Source organism: Xenia sp. Carnegie-2017, unplaced genomic scaffold, assembly GCF_021976095.1.
Source record: "Xenia sp. Carnegie-2017 unplaced genomic scaffold, XeniaSp_v1 HiC_scaffold_12, whole genome shotgun sequence".
In the NCBI taxonomy this organism is placed as follows: Eukaryota; Metazoa; Cnidaria; class Anthozoa; order Malacalcyonacea; family Xeniidae; genus Xenia; species Xenia sp. Carnegie-2017.
In genome coordinates, this window is record NW_025813425.1 from 122,310 (window position 1) to 141,073 (window position 18,764).

General features: G+C 34.1%; 1 protein-coding gene and 2 long non-coding RNA genes across 7 annotated transcripts; 2 read left to right on the forward strand and 1 right to left on the reverse strand.

Annotated features, from left to right (window-relative positions):
• Window positions 1-9,531: 9,531 nt before the first annotated feature.
• On the reverse strand, window positions 9,532-11,013 carry LOC124446352. The gene is made up of 4 exons (XR_006948410.1): window positions 10,933-11,013; window positions 10,615-10,795; window positions 10,157-10,245; window positions 9,532-9,996 (listed from the first exon to the last, which is right to left on the reverse strand). It is a non-coding gene; the product is annotated as an uncharacterized LOC124446352 (long non-coding RNA).
• Window positions 11,014-13,858: 2,845 nt separating this feature from the next.
• LOC124446581 lies at window positions 13,859-14,388 on the forward strand. The gene is made up of 3 exons (XR_006948483.1): window positions 13,859-14,008; window positions 14,083-14,232; window positions 14,371-14,388. It is a non-coding gene; the product is annotated as an uncharacterized LOC124446581 (long non-coding RNA).
• A 1,000-nt stretch (window positions 14,389-15,388) lies between these two features.
• LOC124446617 lies at window positions 15,389-17,137 on the forward strand. Of its 5 annotated transcripts, none has more exons than XM_046997460.1 (5): window positions 15,389-15,646; window positions 15,823-16,084; window positions 16,191-16,393; window positions 16,490-16,622; window positions 16,788-17,137. In XM_046997460.1, the coding sequence occupies exons 1-5, from the start codon at window positions 15,442-15,444 to the stop codon at window positions 17,119-17,121; spliced, it is 1,137 nt and encodes a 378-aa protein (XP_046853416.1). In that variant the 5' UTR covers window positions 15,389-15,441; the 3' UTR covers window positions 17,122-17,137. The 5 variants fall into 5 exon arrangements, with proteins under 5 accessions (XP_046853416.1, XP_046853425.1, XP_046853432.1 ...); XM_046997469.1 differs by having other exon boundaries at window positions 16,496-16,622; XM_046997476.1 differs by having other exon boundaries at window positions 16,535-16,622.
• The last annotated feature ends 1,627 nt before the right edge of the window (window positions 17,138-18,764 follow it).

Here is an 18,764-nt window from a genome sequence, read left to right on the forward strand (position 1 = left end):
TATGTTAAAAACCTACACTCATACGAAATAGCAATACTCAACAATATTGAGACGGTTAAATATGATGATCTAATAGACTATCATCCGTTGGATGTATATACAATAAATAGACATGGATTCTCGAGAAAATATGTAAGAATGAGATATGACCTCTCAGATTGTGAAAATTAATAAACCATGTAACATACAAGTATATTATTTTCCATAAATGAAATTTAGTGCTTTTAATGTTTTATATTTTTGTACAAGTGTTTCCATAAAGCGAAAGCCGACTTTCCATAGAAGCATGACACTATTGTTGTGTTATAACACATTAATAGTGATTATTGATCAAAGTCTGGTGTAAAGTTACACCAGATATAGGTAATATACGATCTACACCAAATCAGTGTAAACCTAACACTTTTGTTGGAACAAAATACACCTCAAAAGGTAACATAACACTCGCAGAGGTGTAATTTGTCCGTTTACACAAAAATTGTGTAAATTTACACCTATACGGTGTTTGCTGTACACTTGGAAATTTAGAGTGCAAATTTCTTTTTAAAAAATAAACCGATTTCCGATAATACAAATCGCCTATTTTCCCCAAATAAGTTTTGTATGCAATCAATTCATTAAGCATGATATTGCACCAACTGAATATCTTATTGCTGAGATCTGTATATATATTGGTGCATAAAATGTTGTGATATTGTTTATCGGTCATTATATCAGACATCTAATGACTTCTACTTGACTTCTAGGTTTTTTACTTCAAGATGTTTTACTTTTCCATCTTGTAGTACAAGCATTGAATTCTCTAATCTGTGGTATAAACTTTATATGTAAACAACAGGTGTTCTTCCGGAGATTCAAAGGTAGAATTAATAAACTGACTCTCACTTGGTGTAAATGTTCGTGTCTTTGTTTTAACTTTGATGAAATACACTTTGTTAATGAATGAAGAAGAAAACGTGATAAAAAAGAGCACATTTTGTTTAGAAAATTACTCATTGCTGCCACGCATCAGCGTGGCAGCACACTAATCTTGACATGTCTCGGCCCATTCCTCTACTCGACCTATATAGAGGTAAAATCTCGATTTGTGTCGGTCGGTCGTTCTGTCTGTTAACATTTCCGGGGGGGATTATTACGGAATGAGGGGGGAAGAACTATCACAATAAGGTAGAACCTTTCGGAACTCCTGTCAGTTTCTCTTTGATTTTAAATGTCTGGAATCCGAATAGATATGGGGCCTAAACAACGTTATACAGTAGATACCAAAATGTAGTGATTACCGACATCAATTACACATATCTCGTTTGGCGAAAAACACATGAAATCGATTCACCGTGCCGTATTTAGCCAGCTCGGTTCACATATTTTATCTTGCGCTCTATGGTCAGACGGTGAGCAAAATATAGTGTAAGCATGTATTTATTGTCGTTCGAGCTTTTATTATTACTTGAAATATCGGTGTGGATTTAACAAAACGTCAAAAATAATTTAAACGCGTGGTGTGAGTTCAACCATGAAATATGAACTATGAATATGATGAAACGTTTGCTCTTTGCGATAACTATACATCATTTTATCGCAGTCGCACAGAATCATCGGAAAAAAGGTTCTATCAAAATGTTATAAAGGAAATAATGGAAACAAAACTACAGTTTTATAATATAGTCCGTTTCTACGTTTGTAAACATGCGGACGATTGTTCGGTTGAGTAAACAACGTATCATACTTTTAATCAAAAAGCATTTTAAAAACTCAAAAGAATCAAAACAATCAAGACATTTAAAAGAATCAAAAAAATGTTTTCATTCAAAATGGCAAGGAATTTATCTTTTATTTTTATTTTTTTTTTTTTTTATGATTAAAACGTATGACTGACGAGAATCGATTGAGCATTGAAGCACTCACCTCCATATAAGGTGAACTGTGCGTCGTTTGTGCATGGCGATTGGATAGAAATTGGAATGCTATGATTAAACGATCGTGACTAAAACACCACACGAGTACATACGAGTAACATACGAGTACATACGAGTGACATACGAGTACATACGAGTAACATACAAGTGCGTACGAGTAACATACGAGTACATACGAGTGACATACGACTATTTTCTGGTCAACAAATGAGAAACAACACAATTTCTTCAATACATTGATATTTGCGTTTATTTTTCCTTGTATTTGTGTGGACTTTGGGGCAACCATTTGATGGATTTAAATGCTGAAAAGGTATTTTACTTTTATACTACATTCATTTGTATGTTTTAGTTGAATTTGTTATAGATATTTTGTCGATGCGATTTGCCAGTATTTGAGCTCTTTTTGAAACACTTTCACCTAGGAAATACATATTTATGAAAGCGATTAAATAAACAACGTATAAATAATGCTTTCAAAACGTGCTACATGAAAAAAATGTACATTATATATATTTGAATTAAATGAGAGTTGCACTGTTACGTATAGTCCTGAGACGGACTGTTTTTGTTGTTGTTGACTGACGTTTCGACAACCTTAACGGTAGTCATCTTCAGAGTCAAAATGAATGTATAATCGCTTTCATAAATATGTATTTCCTAGGTGAAAGTGCTTCAAAAAGCGCTCAAATACTGGCAAATCGCATCGACAAAACATCTATAACAAATTCAACTAAAACATACAAATGAATGTAGTATAAAAGTAAAATACCTTTTCAGCATTTAAATCCATCAAATGGTTGCCCCAAAGTCCACACAAATACAAGGAAAAATAAACGCAAATATCAATGTATTTCATTTGTTCCAGAAATGTTGATCTGTATGTTACTCGTATGTTACCTCGTATGTTACTCGTATGTACTCGTATGTATTTATGTTACTCGTATGTACTCGTATGTACTGTGGTGTTTTAGTCACGATCATGATTAAACATGGCGAGTAAACCATGCATCATGTTGTATTGGTTGTATTGCAAAAAATTGATTTGCGCTAGACTAAATTATCTCTCAGGTTACAATTAATAAGGCGAATGAGCTTCACAAAAAGCAGTCTAAAAGAAAGTGACACAAATCGAACAATAATGGAAATGCTATGAACAATGACTGCAACGACTGTACCATTCAAGTTTGTATGTGTATAAAAGTGATTCCTTGCTAAAACAACTGAGTAACATGAATCCAGGTGAAACATATGATATACTAACAAAGAAGCACAGGGAGACTTAAGAGATACATATATGACACCATATAACAATTTGTATTAATGGATGTGTTGATCTTGTTCTGTTGATCTTGTGCTGTTGGAAAATTTCATTTAAGCTCCGGTTAACATGATTTAATTGTTATTGGCCGAGTTCTAAATGACAATATGCAAATTTTTGTAAAATGAGCTTTGAAAACTGATTATCTAATTATTCCATTTTGAAATTAGCATAATTATACATACATACAGTGTTACTTCTTGCATCTACTTCTATAAATTGATTTATATGACAATTTGAAAATAAAAGATGACACAATTAGCTTGTCTTTATGCAATGACAAAGTATACGAGTTGTTGCGGTTTCTTGCTGTATTTTTATTTTTACCATTCATTATTGTATTGTTTATGGCAGATGATAAATGATGGAAAACACGCAATAGCAGTTTCCAAACTGTTTTACCTTACTTGGTGGAGGGGCAGCACTTCCCTTGCGATAGTAACTCCTAGTTATAAACGATAATTCGGAAAATATATTGTTGTGAAAAAATGGTTAAAAAATTCTGCTGAAAAAAGTATATGTTGCAATATATATATACATACAAAATGTATTGTAATGTGCCCTCCAGGCTATCACCATAGTAAATTGATGACTCCTGCACTTGGGACACAGGATATAATATATATATATCTATATATATATTGCATGAAGTACATGTATTGTGCAATTCAATACTTGCAAAACAGTCATTTGTTGGTGTCTTATATATTTTAATTATTTTCACGACTTTTAGCATCGGAAAACATTTGATCAAAGGGTTTGTCGATGATTCGTGATATTTTTCTAAATTTGGTCAAAGAACTATTATGTTTCCACTAAAGCTGCTCGTTCAATCAAATAGCAAACTCAATTGGTTTTGAAGAACGCGTTTTTTTATAAAGCTGTAATTTGACGTTAGTAACTTAAGTTCTTTGTTGTTATGGTTGATGGGTATGATTATAAAATAGAAGTTTTCGTAGTTTCTCATTGGTCCATTTAAATACACATCACACAGAGAAATACAGTACACATATATACAGCATGCAAACATAGCTAAAAGCGATGTTAACTTCAACGAGACAGTACAGTAGTCAAACATTTAAACTTTACGTATATAAACTGAAGAACAGTTTTTCAATTGAAATATAACAGATAAATATAAGTGAGATACATCAGTCGAATCGTTATGGCTGCTTTTGTATTTTTGCGTATTGCGATATGTACATTTGGCATCGTTGGAAATACTCTGGTGATCGCTTTGATATTAAAACGGAAGATTTCATTTATAAAGAACTACGACATTCTTGTTATGCATCTCGCAATATGTAACGTACTGGCACTGCTTAGCATATTTTTTATTCAGATGGAAAGTATCCCATTTATTTTTAGATGTTCATATATAAGTGGCGTAGGTACTGTATTTAAAGTAAGCGGAGTTTCTATGATGTTGATCATTTCAGTTATACGTTATCGTGCAATAGTTCATCCATTGAAACTTTCCTTCAGTCGACGAAAGATAAAAATTTTTTGTGGCTTAGCGTACATTAATGGTTTCGTTACCACTGTTGGATTGACTATTAAAGGGTGCATTTTGGATCCTCGAGGTGATTATCTTATTTACGAATTGTTCTTTTTTTATGTCTGCGTCTACATTTTTCCTATAATAATCATGACTGCGACCTACTTCATAATCGCCCGAGCATTGATCAAACGAGAAAAAACGCCAAAAGAATTCTCCAATTTCGCAAATCTATAATCCTCCACAAGTTAAAGTCTTCAAAGTTGCATCCAAATTAGCAGGTAAATTACTTTTTATCTCTCGTTATGAAAAAGGTTATCTATGCTTTGCAGTCAGTGAGTCATGACGTTACTAATTAGCTACTGGACGAGAAAGCGTGTATCCAGAACAAGCTATCTGGGCAATGGTTGGCCGAAGCAAAAATATTTCAAGTCAAGCAATCAGTGGAATGAAAGTGTCCTCTTTGAATACTCATGAGGTGATTTTGAAGCCTCGCTTTGTGAGCGTGAGCCTGACGGGCGTAGGCCATGACGTGAGATGAAGAATGATGACGACAATAATTTTCCGGGTTCATTTTAGACTCATGGATGTCGCATAGCAACATATGTAGGTCTTTGTGGTTAGGAAGCAGAGATATATATAATAAAGTAGATAGCGCATTGCATTACAACAACCAATCGAAAGTCGAAGCCAGAGTAATCGGGTGCCCATATTTTCATCATCCGATTTCTAGGTCCTCCTCAAGGAGTGAAACCCAACTATAATTTTCGACAGAGCTTTAATGACGAGGTAGGTCAGTTATGTTCGGAACTTAAAGGCATGTATGACATAGCGGATTTTGTAGAAATATGTTTATGATTGACATTATGATTACTTTTTTGTATCAAGTGAGACCTTCCAATATGGCGGCTCTGGCATCAGAAAAAGCGTTGTACGTTATCCAGTCTATTTCAGATCAGTGTTAGGAAGTGGATAGCAGTTGAGCAATGGGAAATTACCTCCCCTGCATTGAACGCACTGTTTGCCTGTCAAATTTCAAAATGAACCTCGACCATGTGTGTAAACTGCTTGTTCGCTCGGCATTAACACATATTTTGTAGATTAATTTTTTGACTTGCATGTACATTTGAGTTTCTCTAGAACAATAAAACAAATTTACTTCTCTAGTGTTAACTAGAAGCTTTATTCTGTTTTAACAAATACCAGCTAGTACAGGTGATGCCAGTTTGCACTTGTTTAAATTGAAGCATTTGTTGATATGTACAGCTATGGCTCGCATCTCTGTAGAAAACTTGAAAACTGTACTTAATCAATTTCATTTCATCGTTGATCGGCCGAGTTGGCCTTATATTTGTCTTCAGTTATCTTTCCGGCCATTATATCTAAATATTGTGTTTACTGGCCGAACTTAAAAATTTCTGAACGAGATAATTCAAAATCTATTCAAGCAATAGAAAAGTACTTATTACTAAGTTACCCTGAAATATAATTGTATTTCAGTAACACCCGAATTGAACGACGAGCAAATTAATCAATGATGAGAAATTGAGTTTTGCAAGGAAAGCATGATATTATTTTCTTAAGGGCTGCCTTTTCAATATTTAATATAGCTAGATTTTTAAATGTTTTCAATAAAATGTTTGGAAAATAAATTTCTCACTAGGAGAGAGCTATTGAACAAGAAAATGAAAAACTGACATGAGTTTCACTTGCAAAAAATCAATTGATGTACTTGCATAATTTCACATATGAATTCTGAAGAAGACTACATTCCTTAACGTTTCAAAACATGCAGCTTCCTTTAAAGTAGCCACTATTTCAACAAAGACTTGCCAAATCAACCTCAGCCGCACCTCTTGATACGGATTCTACGCATATTTATTTTAAAAGTAGCTATTACGAAAATAAAGAATACTCAATTGTCAGTAAAACTAATATCGAACTGGACAAAAAGTTGAACTGGCCCAGAATGCTTACTGTACTTTGCTCTATCCGTAAAATAACAACGAGAGATGTTGCAATTCTTTTTGTCGCAATATGTGTATTTAACATTGTTGGAAATGTTCTTGTGATCACTTCAATTTCAAAACGGAAGATTCTGTTGAAGAACATAATATATAATACTTTGTTGTTTTGCATCTTGCAATATTTGACCTGCAGGCATTGCTATGCATATTTCTCATTCAATTTGACATTGTTCCAATTTTGCTAAACTGCTCATTCATATGCAAGGTGTATAGATAGTTTGTTTAAAATAAGCGGAACTTCTATGATGTTCTTATGTTGATCATTTTCGTTCTACGTTATCGTGCTATAGTTCATCCATTGAAACTTTTCTTCAGTCAACATAAGATAAAAATCATTTGCGGTTTAGCGTACATCGTTGGTTTGGTTACAGCAGTTGGAATGACCATTGAAGTGTGCATGTAGAACCTCAAGGTCTTTATCACATTTACGAATTGTCTATATATTTTGCGTGTTTCTACATTTTTCCAATAATACTCATGACTGTGACTTACTCCATAATCGCTCGAGCATTGATGAAACAAAGAAAAGCGCTGGAAACAATCTCCAATGCAACACGACCTAATCCACAATCCTATACTTTGAAATACAAGACATTTCTCGTTTGGTTTGCACAGTTCGAGCAACAAAAAACTGTTCAAGTCAGCCGGGGTGAAGTCATCTAGTCATTTCGTATATAGGACAACACGCGAAAGCATTTGCTGTTCAAGTGCAATTGTGAACTATAGCAAGACATTATAAAGATGTTCCAAATGTGATTAAATCCTTTAAAAATCGTTATTGTATATGGATACGAGCTGCACGAGCTTCATCAATAGCATCAAACTTGTCAGGCAAATTTTTCATATAGGTCAGATATATCAATTGTAATGGTGGGGGTTGTGGTGTAGGGAGAGAGTCCTCCTTTTCTATCGCACTTTCACTATTTTTTTTGTGGAGGATTACTTGCACTGTATAGCACTGACAGGAAGAGAGAGTCTGTCGCATTTTATGGCACTGCCAATATGTTTTTGAGGGAGGGAATATTCTTTCTATCGTCAACGTAAAGCGAAATCTTTATGGCATTACCGCTCCGATGATGTTGACTCTTAGTTATAGAAATTTTTCACCAACAAAAACGATAAACTAAATGACCATACCTTCTCCTTTCTATCCAAAACTATTGATGACGCTACTGTTCACCTGATGCAATACCCTACTCGAATTTGTCTCTTAATACAGGATTGATAACCATTTGATTTGTTTCAAACTAGTTTGAGATTGAAAAAGAAAAATTTAAACTCTAAATAATATTGCCACCACTACCAGTAAATAATACCAAAATTATTGTAGGAAGTTTTTTTGTATTTATTTTGATATACTAATTGTGAAAAGATAAAAATGCGAAACAAGCCATGTTTGCTATTGAATATTGACTATTAAAAAACATCACTCTAGTTCAGTGGTTTTGCTTAATTTAACGTTGTGGTGAAAGACGGCTTAGTTACAGTGTATCAGAATGTGCAACGGAAAACGATATACTAATGCCATGTTTGTATTTCAATATTGTGTTTGTAAAAAATAACAAAAATGTTTCCATGGCAACTGCGCCTTATGCTACTCCACTCTGTTTAATTTCCAGTTGCTTCTATATCCAAAAAAGGAAAGGTCTTTGGCACCGAGGTTGACAACATGTATTTTGCGCTGTGACAAAAAGCAAACCTTGGGAGAAGAGCGATTGAATTACCACAACCATAATCATGCATATTTAATTCACGACCGATATGCTTGTCGGACAGGCATTCGTAAAATGAACTGAAAAAATCAATCCGTCAATATATATAATCGGATGGAATTAGAACTTGCTCAATTTTTATCCGACATGATCAAAGGAAGCCGACGAGTCAAATTACATAGATTTGAAAAAGACTTGGAAACAAGAACAAAAATACGAAAAATATATCGATAAATGTACTGGATGGCAAAAATGCCTTCTCACACGAGTTTAAATATTTAAAAGAATATAAATATCAAAAAAATCATTGGATCGTCTGAACAAGCAACCAAAAGTCGAAACGGAAACCGACGGACCTTTACTTGATCATTCATACAGATCAGCTTTAACTTCATGTATTTGAAATATTTTTATTTCTGTTGGTCGAATTGACCTTATCGTTAAATTAAGAAAACTTTCAATTGGTGAAGGTTGCTAAAATCACTGACCAAATCTAAGTGATTTAAGCAACTTGAACGGGAATAATCACATTGGTCAATTTATACCAAAGACGCAGAAGCCTGCTTAATTTCTCTGCGCAAACCGAAAGTGAATTTTAACACTAAAGAACTAGTTCTATTCTTCACAACACGCGTAAGACCATGGATTCCTTCCATACGCAAAGTCCTATATCTTTTTAAAAATAGCATGACTAAATATCTCAGTCACGATTTCGAGTGGAATAAAAGAGAATATAAAAGTATTACAAACACTGTAAATTTTAAGGTGTTAATTTAACACTAAAAAGTCGTGTTAAATTAAAAGGTACAGAATAACACCATTTCGGGTGTTATTTTCTTACTGGTGTTAAATTAACACCGAGTTTGGTGCTAAAATAGCACCTATTCTTGGTGTTATTATAGCACTTTTTAAAGTGCTAATTTAGCCCTTAACGTCCGGTGTCAAAATGACACTTAAATTCGGTGTTATTTTGTAACCCCTTTTCTTATTGTTTTATGTAAGGCCAGTTAAACACGCGACACAAAAATGCTAAGCATTAAATATATTTAAAAAAATCAAATGATTTATATGCATGTATTCACACATATAAATATATACAAAACATAAAACATACTATAAACAAGTCAATATATGAAACAAGTAAAGTTAAATGTATATATATATAACTAAATATATAAAACATCTTAGAAATACTACTATATTATAATCTCTCAAGCCCCAAACTTTTCACAAACTTTTGAACTGAAACCCTTTTCTTTGCATTTGCGGGCTTACCCATCAAAACTACTTCCAAAAGGGCATAAATGTTACAGGCCTTTGGTGTATACTCCATATTAAGTACATAAAATGTACCTAGAAGTAGTACTATAGACAATGAAATTTCTATATTTTTTTTTGACAGATCTAAAAAAATTTGCCCTTCGGTAGCAATTACAAGGGGGTCCAGACTCCCTAATTCTCCCGATCCAATTAGTCGTGGGTAGGTGGTGTTTGCTATTTCATCATCAAAAGAGTCATCTTCCTAAACAACAGCATAAACATAAACACAATTAGAATTATTAGGTCATTGAAAGTGAGACACAATATTGTCATGTCATGACAGTAATATAATTGTATTTTATTAAAGCATACATAAAATTTTATCCATGCAGTTTTATATAGTTTCGATATCTATTACTTACGCAGCAGATCTTGAAAACTAAGCAATTTGCCGTGGATTTTTCATTCAACACAACCTGAATAATCAATGCTGTAACTGCACTCCTTATATCTGCAAAATATACAACCAACTGATTAATATTTACAGTATACGCATTTTGCCATTGTAGATTTAAGTGCTCATGCTTTAAGATGAAACTCTACAGTGGTGGATCGAGCATAGAGTTTTAGGGGGCTTGGTTTTGTGAGCAACTAAAATCCGAATGTTAGAAACAAATAAATTCGCTAAATATTTTATATATAATAATAGTAAATGTTCAGCGTTAATTAAAACTTAAAAGTCATGAAAAATGCCATTTTTTATCCCTCTATGCACCACGCTGTTGACGAGAGCTTAGAGAAGTGAGTACCCCTGTGCACCCCTCCCATAAATCCACCGCTGGAACTCTGTAAATGGACAGACTTAATTGAATACACATACCAGCTTCCTTATTAGGTTTTTGCAACAGCATGGCCTCCATGTCTGACATCAATATTTTTATGTGTTTGTTGTCACTATTGCCTGCCCATTTTATTACATTTTGAACCATATTATTGTAATGGATAACCATGTTGCTGGCTGCATTTTGGTCTGCCAAAATTCGACCAAATTCTGCTTTTACCTATTCCAGTTGCAAAATACAAGTTACAAAAAGCAAGTTTACTGCAAAGATGTCAACTACAACTGGTAAAATTAGCTGCCCCATGATTTTGAGGATAGTTCTATGCAATAGTTCTGCTCAAAAATATTTATTCTTACCTCTGAAACAAGCTGAAGAGCTGGATACTCAGTCAGTAGCTCATTCAACACTTTTGGTTCATTTATAAATTGTTGGCGCCGGTAGGGTAGGTCAACTCCATGAGCTCTTTAATTAGTCTATATCTTTTGTTTGTTTTCGTCATCTCGGTTACCATGGCTTTTTTATGTTCTTCGCACGTTTCTGCAGTCTCACCATTATCCATATCATAAACATCATACAGCTTACGTCTTTTCATTTGTGCTTCTGGCTGCTTTTGTGTAGTTTGAGACACACAAACAGATCTTGTTGTTGAATTTGTCTTCTTTCTACGCATGTTTTTGAATCGATTAGTGATTGCTTTCAACCATGACCCCTGTAACGAAGAAAGTTCATGCTGTACATTATAAGAGATAGCGAGCAAAGCTATAGGATTTCTTCTAAAGATTATCATATGCATTAAATAATATGAATATGACTTACTGTACCAGCTCCAAGTGAATCGACAAGAAAAGTATATTTTTCTACAATCATGGACGCCACTCTTTGTTTTTCTTCTCTGGATGGAAACATTGTATGAGCTTTAATAGAAGAACAAATGTCCCTAGTAAACTCATCCCTAAGGTTTCCATTAAGTTTTCCTGCTTGCAGTGCTTCATTCACTCTTGGAGAAAACTGTAAAATACAAAAGATAAATTTTAACATCAGAATGTGACCTATTATGAGGTATATTATTTAACATACAGAAATAGGAAGTTTAAAATCTTTTATCCAGTTCTTGTTCGGTTTCCTTTCTTCCACAAGTACAAAGCTTGGTGAAGGTTGATCACTCTTTTCAGATGCTATGGTATGTCGAGGTGTACTGGATGTTGTAGGTGACGGTGTGCCTGTTGACAAATGAGCTTCTTCAATTGACGCTGAAGAATTGCTGACATTGTCATTTATGGCAAAGGAATGACTAGTGGATAAAGCGATCTTCTGGGTGGATGGTTCAATGGTGGATGGAACATTTCTTAATAGTAGAAACTTGTCCAAGTTGTTAATCGTTGCCAATGCATTTTTGATTCGTATAACTTGCCCTCCTTTTATGCCACATGCCTTCAACAGCTCATCAGATGTATTGTTTAAAATACCAGCTGAATCAAACTATTCAAGTACAAAAAATCAAAATTAAATTAAAAAGATATATATATGTTAATGACTGAGCGAGAGGTTCGTACAGGAGGATACTGGTCGAGTTGTTTTTTCGCTTCAAGCGAAAAAAGAACAGCCATTTGATGTTTGAATTGGGCTTTGACCAATCAGAACGCGCGTGAAATAAATGTAAAAAATATTCGGACCGAAATATAAACGGTAAATAACGTATTTATTTCTTGTCAAGCGGTTATGGCCGTTGTGCCATAATGTAATCTTGAATTTCATGCGTAAAACTTTCGTCCCTTTCATCCATGTTTACGTTTTCTGCTATATTTTCGCTAACATTTTCCACGATATTTCCAAGCTCGTCGGCATAGTAAAACTCGCTTTCCGAGTGAGAACTATCATCCAAAGCCATTGTTAAAAACGTTTTCCAAATAACTTTTTTAAATTACTAAAACAGCTTAATTTATTGGCTTTAACATTTGCCAGGATTCCGCAGACCGGAGTAAAAAAAATGAAGTAATTTATTCGAACATCAACTTAGCATGCTGCAATAATATTGATTTGGTATTTTTACTTCATAGTCTAATGTAGTTTGGAGCCACAGCAGTTGAACTTTCACTCATAATGCTTGACGTCTTAGATTACTTAGTCATTTTTTATCTTTACATTTTATTTCCCTCAATAATTTTCCCCACTAAATTCAAGTATTGTTTTTTCGGTATGGAGTCCATATTTACCAAGCAGTGTTAACAAAAGCAACAAAAAGTCGTCTAGTCACAACGTCAACACGCAAAAATTCATGCACTCGTGCTAAATTTAATTTTATACACATACCTCTTCATCTTCAAGAATAGAAATTACACTGTCCTTTACCCCTGCCTTCTTAAGATTATCAAGCAACGTGGAATCCATCCGACCTTAAACGTATAAAATTTGTACAACACAAATACAAAATTTCTACATGAAATATAAGCACGAGGAGAAATATGTGTCACAAGAAATTTCATAAGAAAATACATTCAAAAAAGCTTTGTATTTACCTTTTTAAAAGAAGGGAGAGCGTCGAAAGCAAATAACTTAAATCCAATGGCTCTGTTAGCCTGGTAATATTGACTTTTACGTTTAGTTCACAATAAAATATAATTTACAACGCTGCACAAACAGGTGAAATCACGATGAAAAGCATGAAATGAAATATGAAACAGTTTGACAGTGACAGTTGGCTATAAGCATTTTACCGCGTTTTTGCATATAGTCGCTAATATCACATTTCACACCATATATGGTAACAGAGTTGAGCCGGCACTCTCTTCAGAAGTGAATTGTATTCTTGAAGTGAATTATGTCATGGAGCGTCTATATCGATGTAATATTTGCCTAGAATTCGTTTCAGATTCTCTTCAATTACTAATAACACATATTGGCCGTGTTCATCGTGATGAACCAAATTTTCATGTTGTTTGTGGCATCGATGGTTGTGCCAGGACGTTTAAGAAATTTTTATCATTGAGAAATCACCTTATTCGAAAACATAACATCGTGCGCAATACGAGGAACAGCGCAGAGTTGAATACTGATAGGGAAACGACGATGCTAATCAAAATCATGAGATTGATAATACAGACCCTGAACAGGAGAAGAGTTTGACATTATGGCTGACCAGGACAATTTATCTAGAGCGAATGCTTTATGTTTGTTAAATTTCAAAGACAGAGGACGTGTACCTCAAACTGTTGTTGATTCCTTCGTTGAGAATGCTACGAAGGTTACTCAAACAAGCATTAACCTTTTAAATTCTGGTATAACTAGCTGCCTTAAAACGCTGGGATTGACTTAAACAACCTACCAGAGGTGAATGAGTTATTTGATGAAGACAACCCAATCTCAAATCCTTTTGCTGGTATTGACCAAGAGTATCTCCAATATGAATACTACAAGAAGGAGTTTAATCTTGTGGTAAGTTGTAAAATTGGTTTAGAAATTTATAAAAAAAGTAATCAAAATTTTACAATCAATATTTCACTTTTTAGGAACCACAAAAGATTGTTCTTGGAAAATACCACACAAAGAAAAGAAGAGGAAATAGATTGAGAGATGTCGAAAAAACAGATGATGCATACTATATTCCCTTGTTGGAAAGTCTGCAACAGCTTCTTAATGATGAGTCAATTCTTAACGAGGTTTGTGTTGATTACATGTGCATGTGATGTATGTATATAATTGTCCATTGAACACAATGCTGAATATAGAAAATTTTAATATTACCATTGCCTTAGCTTTGTTCTGCACATGACAGTATCCGATCCAATTTTGTGTAGGTGGAAAATCCTCATTTTGCAACAGTGATTTTTGTCTGATTATTGTGATGGTGAAGGCTTTAAAGAGCACCCACTATTCAGTAAAGATCCTTGGCATTGCAACTTCTTATTTATTTTGATGAAGTAGAAGTTTGTAACCCATTAGGATCAAGAGCTAACAAACATAAATTAGGTTAGTACCATAATTTAATTTAATGTGCTTGTAATTCCCATACTGTAGGTTTAAAATGTCTATTTCATTAAATTTTCCGGTTACCTTTTGCATTTCATATAGCCGCTTTTTATTATACATTGGGCAATATCGCCCTGAACACGGTCTCACCTCAATTCCATTCAACTACTTGGACTAGTGTCTAGTAAGCATCTCAAGATATATGGTGTGGAACCTGTGCTAAGAGCATTTCTTAGAGACCTTCAAAAATTAGAACAGGTATTGGACTAGTGTTGATGCATGTTTTCATGTTTTGTTCTTTTAAGAACTCTAATAAATTAAGGAATAAATTAACTTTTTAGGTTGGTGGCTATGAGTTTATAATAAATAATCAGCGAAGATGCTTTGCAGGAACAATTGCATTTATATCTGGAGATAATCTTGGTTCACAATATCTTGGTGGGTTTAAGCAAGGATCACAGTCTTACAGAAAATGCAGAGTCTGTATGGGAAATGCTACAGAAATAACTGAAATGGTATATATAATGTAGCTACAGTAATGCTTAATTGACACTTGCCACTGCATCTATTGCATGGTTTATGCTTTCTCCATAGTATGTAAACTTTGAAAATAAAAAGTACTTAGTTCATATAAAAGTGCTTTACTTCAGACAATGTGTTGGTTTAATTAATTTAAATGGTTTCAGTGGTAGATACTGTTTGTGCTTAGGGTGACTTAATTTAACTTATTTGTTTAGTTTCATGAGGATGACTTTGTTTTGCGAACAGTGCAAGGTTACAATGAGCAGTGTCAAAACTGGACCAAGGAGAGCATTTCAAAAACTTATGGCCTGAATCAGTTTTCTTTACTTAACTACTCAAAGTACTATCATGTCATTGGAGGACTCCCCCCAGATGCTATGCATGATATACTGGAAGGTGTGCTACAATACATTGTTAAAGAATTATTAAAAGAATTCATCTTTGAAAAGAGATACTTCAAACTAGACGACCTTAATAAAAGGATGCGGGCATTTGATTTTGGTTATCATAATGATACCAATAAACCTGCTCCAATTCAAGCCCAAAGACTTCTTTCATCAGACAATAGTTTAAAGCAGCACGGTACATTAATGTCCTTTCCACTATTTTAAGAATCCTTAAATTCTATATAGATCTATATACAGTATGTAACTATTTGATACCATAAGGTATTCTAAGGTCAGGGGATCCCTAAAAATGAAGTAATAAGCACACGTTCCCTCAGGAAGATAATTTGTGACGCTTTTCCGTCCTATTAGCAAATCAGATGTGGTGTCTTGGCTTACATTTGCCATTTCTTATTGGTGACCTTATAGAAGTAGATGATCAGCACTGGGGGTTACTCTGTACCTTACTTCAAATTGTTCGTATAAGTTTTACTCCAATTGTGAGCAGAGAGCAAGTTTCATATCTTCAAATACTCATTCAAAAGTTATTACAAAATTTTAAAGAATTGTTTCCAGAATGCAGTATCATTCCAAAGATGCACTACATGGTTCATATGCCAAGAGCAATACTTCAGTAAGTTTAGAATTCTGATTTACAATTACAAACCATGTGGCTTCAAAAACCTGCAGTTTTCAAAACTAATTTACAATTCTTTCTTGTATTCTGTATCAATTAACAGATTTGGGCCTCTTGTGCGAAGTTGGTGCATGCGCTACGAAGCAAAACACCATTACTTTAAGAGGTTGGCAATAGTGATTGGTAATTTTATAAACCTACCATACTCGTTGGCAAAGAGGCACCAAGAAGGAGTTTGTTATCGCCTACAGTCTGCTGAAGGTGGAAATAGCACGTTTATTTGCAAAGGCACTGAAATTGGGCCAGGTGCATTTCTTAATGATTTCTTTCATTCAGATACAATATATAGTTATAGCTCAATGGTGCATCCATTATCCTGAGTTGGTTTTATTTTTATGTAAGCTACAGCTACAGTAATTAGAGAAACTTATGTTCGTCTTTCTGAAGGTAAAACATTATATGTTGGTGATGTTGAAGAGAGTGGGCTCATTCGAACAGAATCTCCTGAAGTGAACAGACAAACACCATTGTATAGGTAAGTCAGATTGATGTAATTAGTCGAGTGACTGAAATATCTTCATTGTGAATGATGAAATTGCTTGAAATTGCTCTTTATTTACTTGCTTTTCAGTAAAGTTTATGTACACAATTAATTGCTGTGAACTAAATAATATTAATATTTTTCCTATTATAATTTTAGTACCAAATGGATTACTATCAATGGAACAAAATATAAAGTAGGAGCTACTGTCCACATTGGTTATGATGATGTTGAATTTCCCCAGTTTTGGGAAGTTATTGGTATTTATATCATTAACCAAAATGTTGCAAATGCCATGTTTGTTGTTTCAAGAAAACAGACTGTCAGGTTTTCTGAACATTATCAGGCTTATGAAGTTGCTCAGTCAAAACAGAAGGAAATTAAAATTAAATATTTTAAAGAGTTAACCTCACATTTGCCATTTAACTTGATAAAGCCATTTGGGTGTAACACAAAATACATTTGCCATAGATATGAAATAGATGTAGAATAAATTTTACTTTCCTGAACACAGCATATTCATGCATTATCGTAATGTATATATTATGGCCTTTCTAAAAGCTGATTATCTTTGGTATAAATTATTCTATTTACTGTTTAACCTGTGTACTTATTATCAGTGAATGATTTATAGGGGGGGGCAGGTGCACAGGGGTGCTCACCCATCTATGTTCTGGTCAACACGGTTACATTTAGGTGTGCCAAAACGGTATTTCTTATTACTTTTAGGTTTTAAAGAACTCACAAAGCCAAGGTTCCCCCTATAAAATCCATGCTTAATCCAGCTCTGGTTAATATAACATATGTATTGCCGCTATTTTTTACGAAGTTTTTAAACTGTTTAAATGAACGCATAAGTCAACTGTTCTGTTATCCGTGTCAGAACGAAAACAGCTGCAGTTTGATATAAGTATAAAAATAAGTTAAAAAAACAGTTAAAATAAGTGTTATTTTGACACCCATGATTTTACAAGGAGAGTGGTGCAGAAATAACGCCCTTTATAAATTATTGTAACTCTTGCTAATGGTGTTAATTTAACACCAACCACTTAACACCAAAAAACAGTGTTACTTTAGCACCTTTGTGGCAGAGCAAGGTGCTATTTCAGCACTATTAATTAGGTGTTAAAGTGTTGAGGTGTAAATTTGACACGCTACAATATGTTTAAGGTCATATGTTGTTAAATCAACACCAATATTGGTGTTATAATAACACCTTTTATTTAACACCACTGGTGGGTGTCAGTTTAGCACTAGAGAAAGTGCTAGTTCAACACCTCAAAAATAACAGTGAATAACTTCACCTTTGGTTTCATATAATAAGGCTTTATGATCAATTGGTGTTCAGCAACTCAATCATCGAAGACATAGATATCCTCTCAGATAAACTATGACTGGTGATGTAGCAACAAGCTTTTTATATTTCTTTAATTATCCGACGAATCATTAAGTACGAATCTTTAATCAAGCAATACATTTAAAATATTATGATATATGCGCGTGTAGCTGAATAGGGCAAACCTGTGGTAAGACAAAAAAGGCAATGTTGTTCTGTATCATACACTTGACATGATGTTATCTTGTTTGCATGTGTTTCGTCTGGCGGAGTGGTTCAGTTGTCTGTGCAGTGATCACACCTTTCGGTTTCAAATCTTGTCCTTTTCTTTCTCATTTTTCGTGTTAAACTTGTTGAATACAGAGTGGTAGAGTTTTAGGTATAAGTATTGCACCGTCTCGGGCTCAAGACTGAATCGTTTTCTTTCCTTTCAAACTGAAAAAAAATGAGCAAATACGGAAAAAGGTGATGGCTGTCGATGTTGAGCGCTTAGCTTAAGAGGCCATCACTGACCTCCAGCTCACAAGATATTTGTTTTGCCCCTCTGCTAACACACTTACGTGTACGAGGCGGATGTGGACGACAGAAAGTCGAACAGAGGAACGAGTGCCTGGAGGAAAGAAGGGGAATATTAGGGCGTCCTGTTTGCTCTTGAGTTACCTAAGTTTCAAAATTTAAATAAATAACTCCCTGATCGCAAAGAGACATAAAAAAATTTGATCAAATGACTTAGTTTTTTTAAGAGTGGTTTTTTGCATGGATTCCTATCTTTTTTTCTTCGCTCTCCTCCTTCTTCTTCA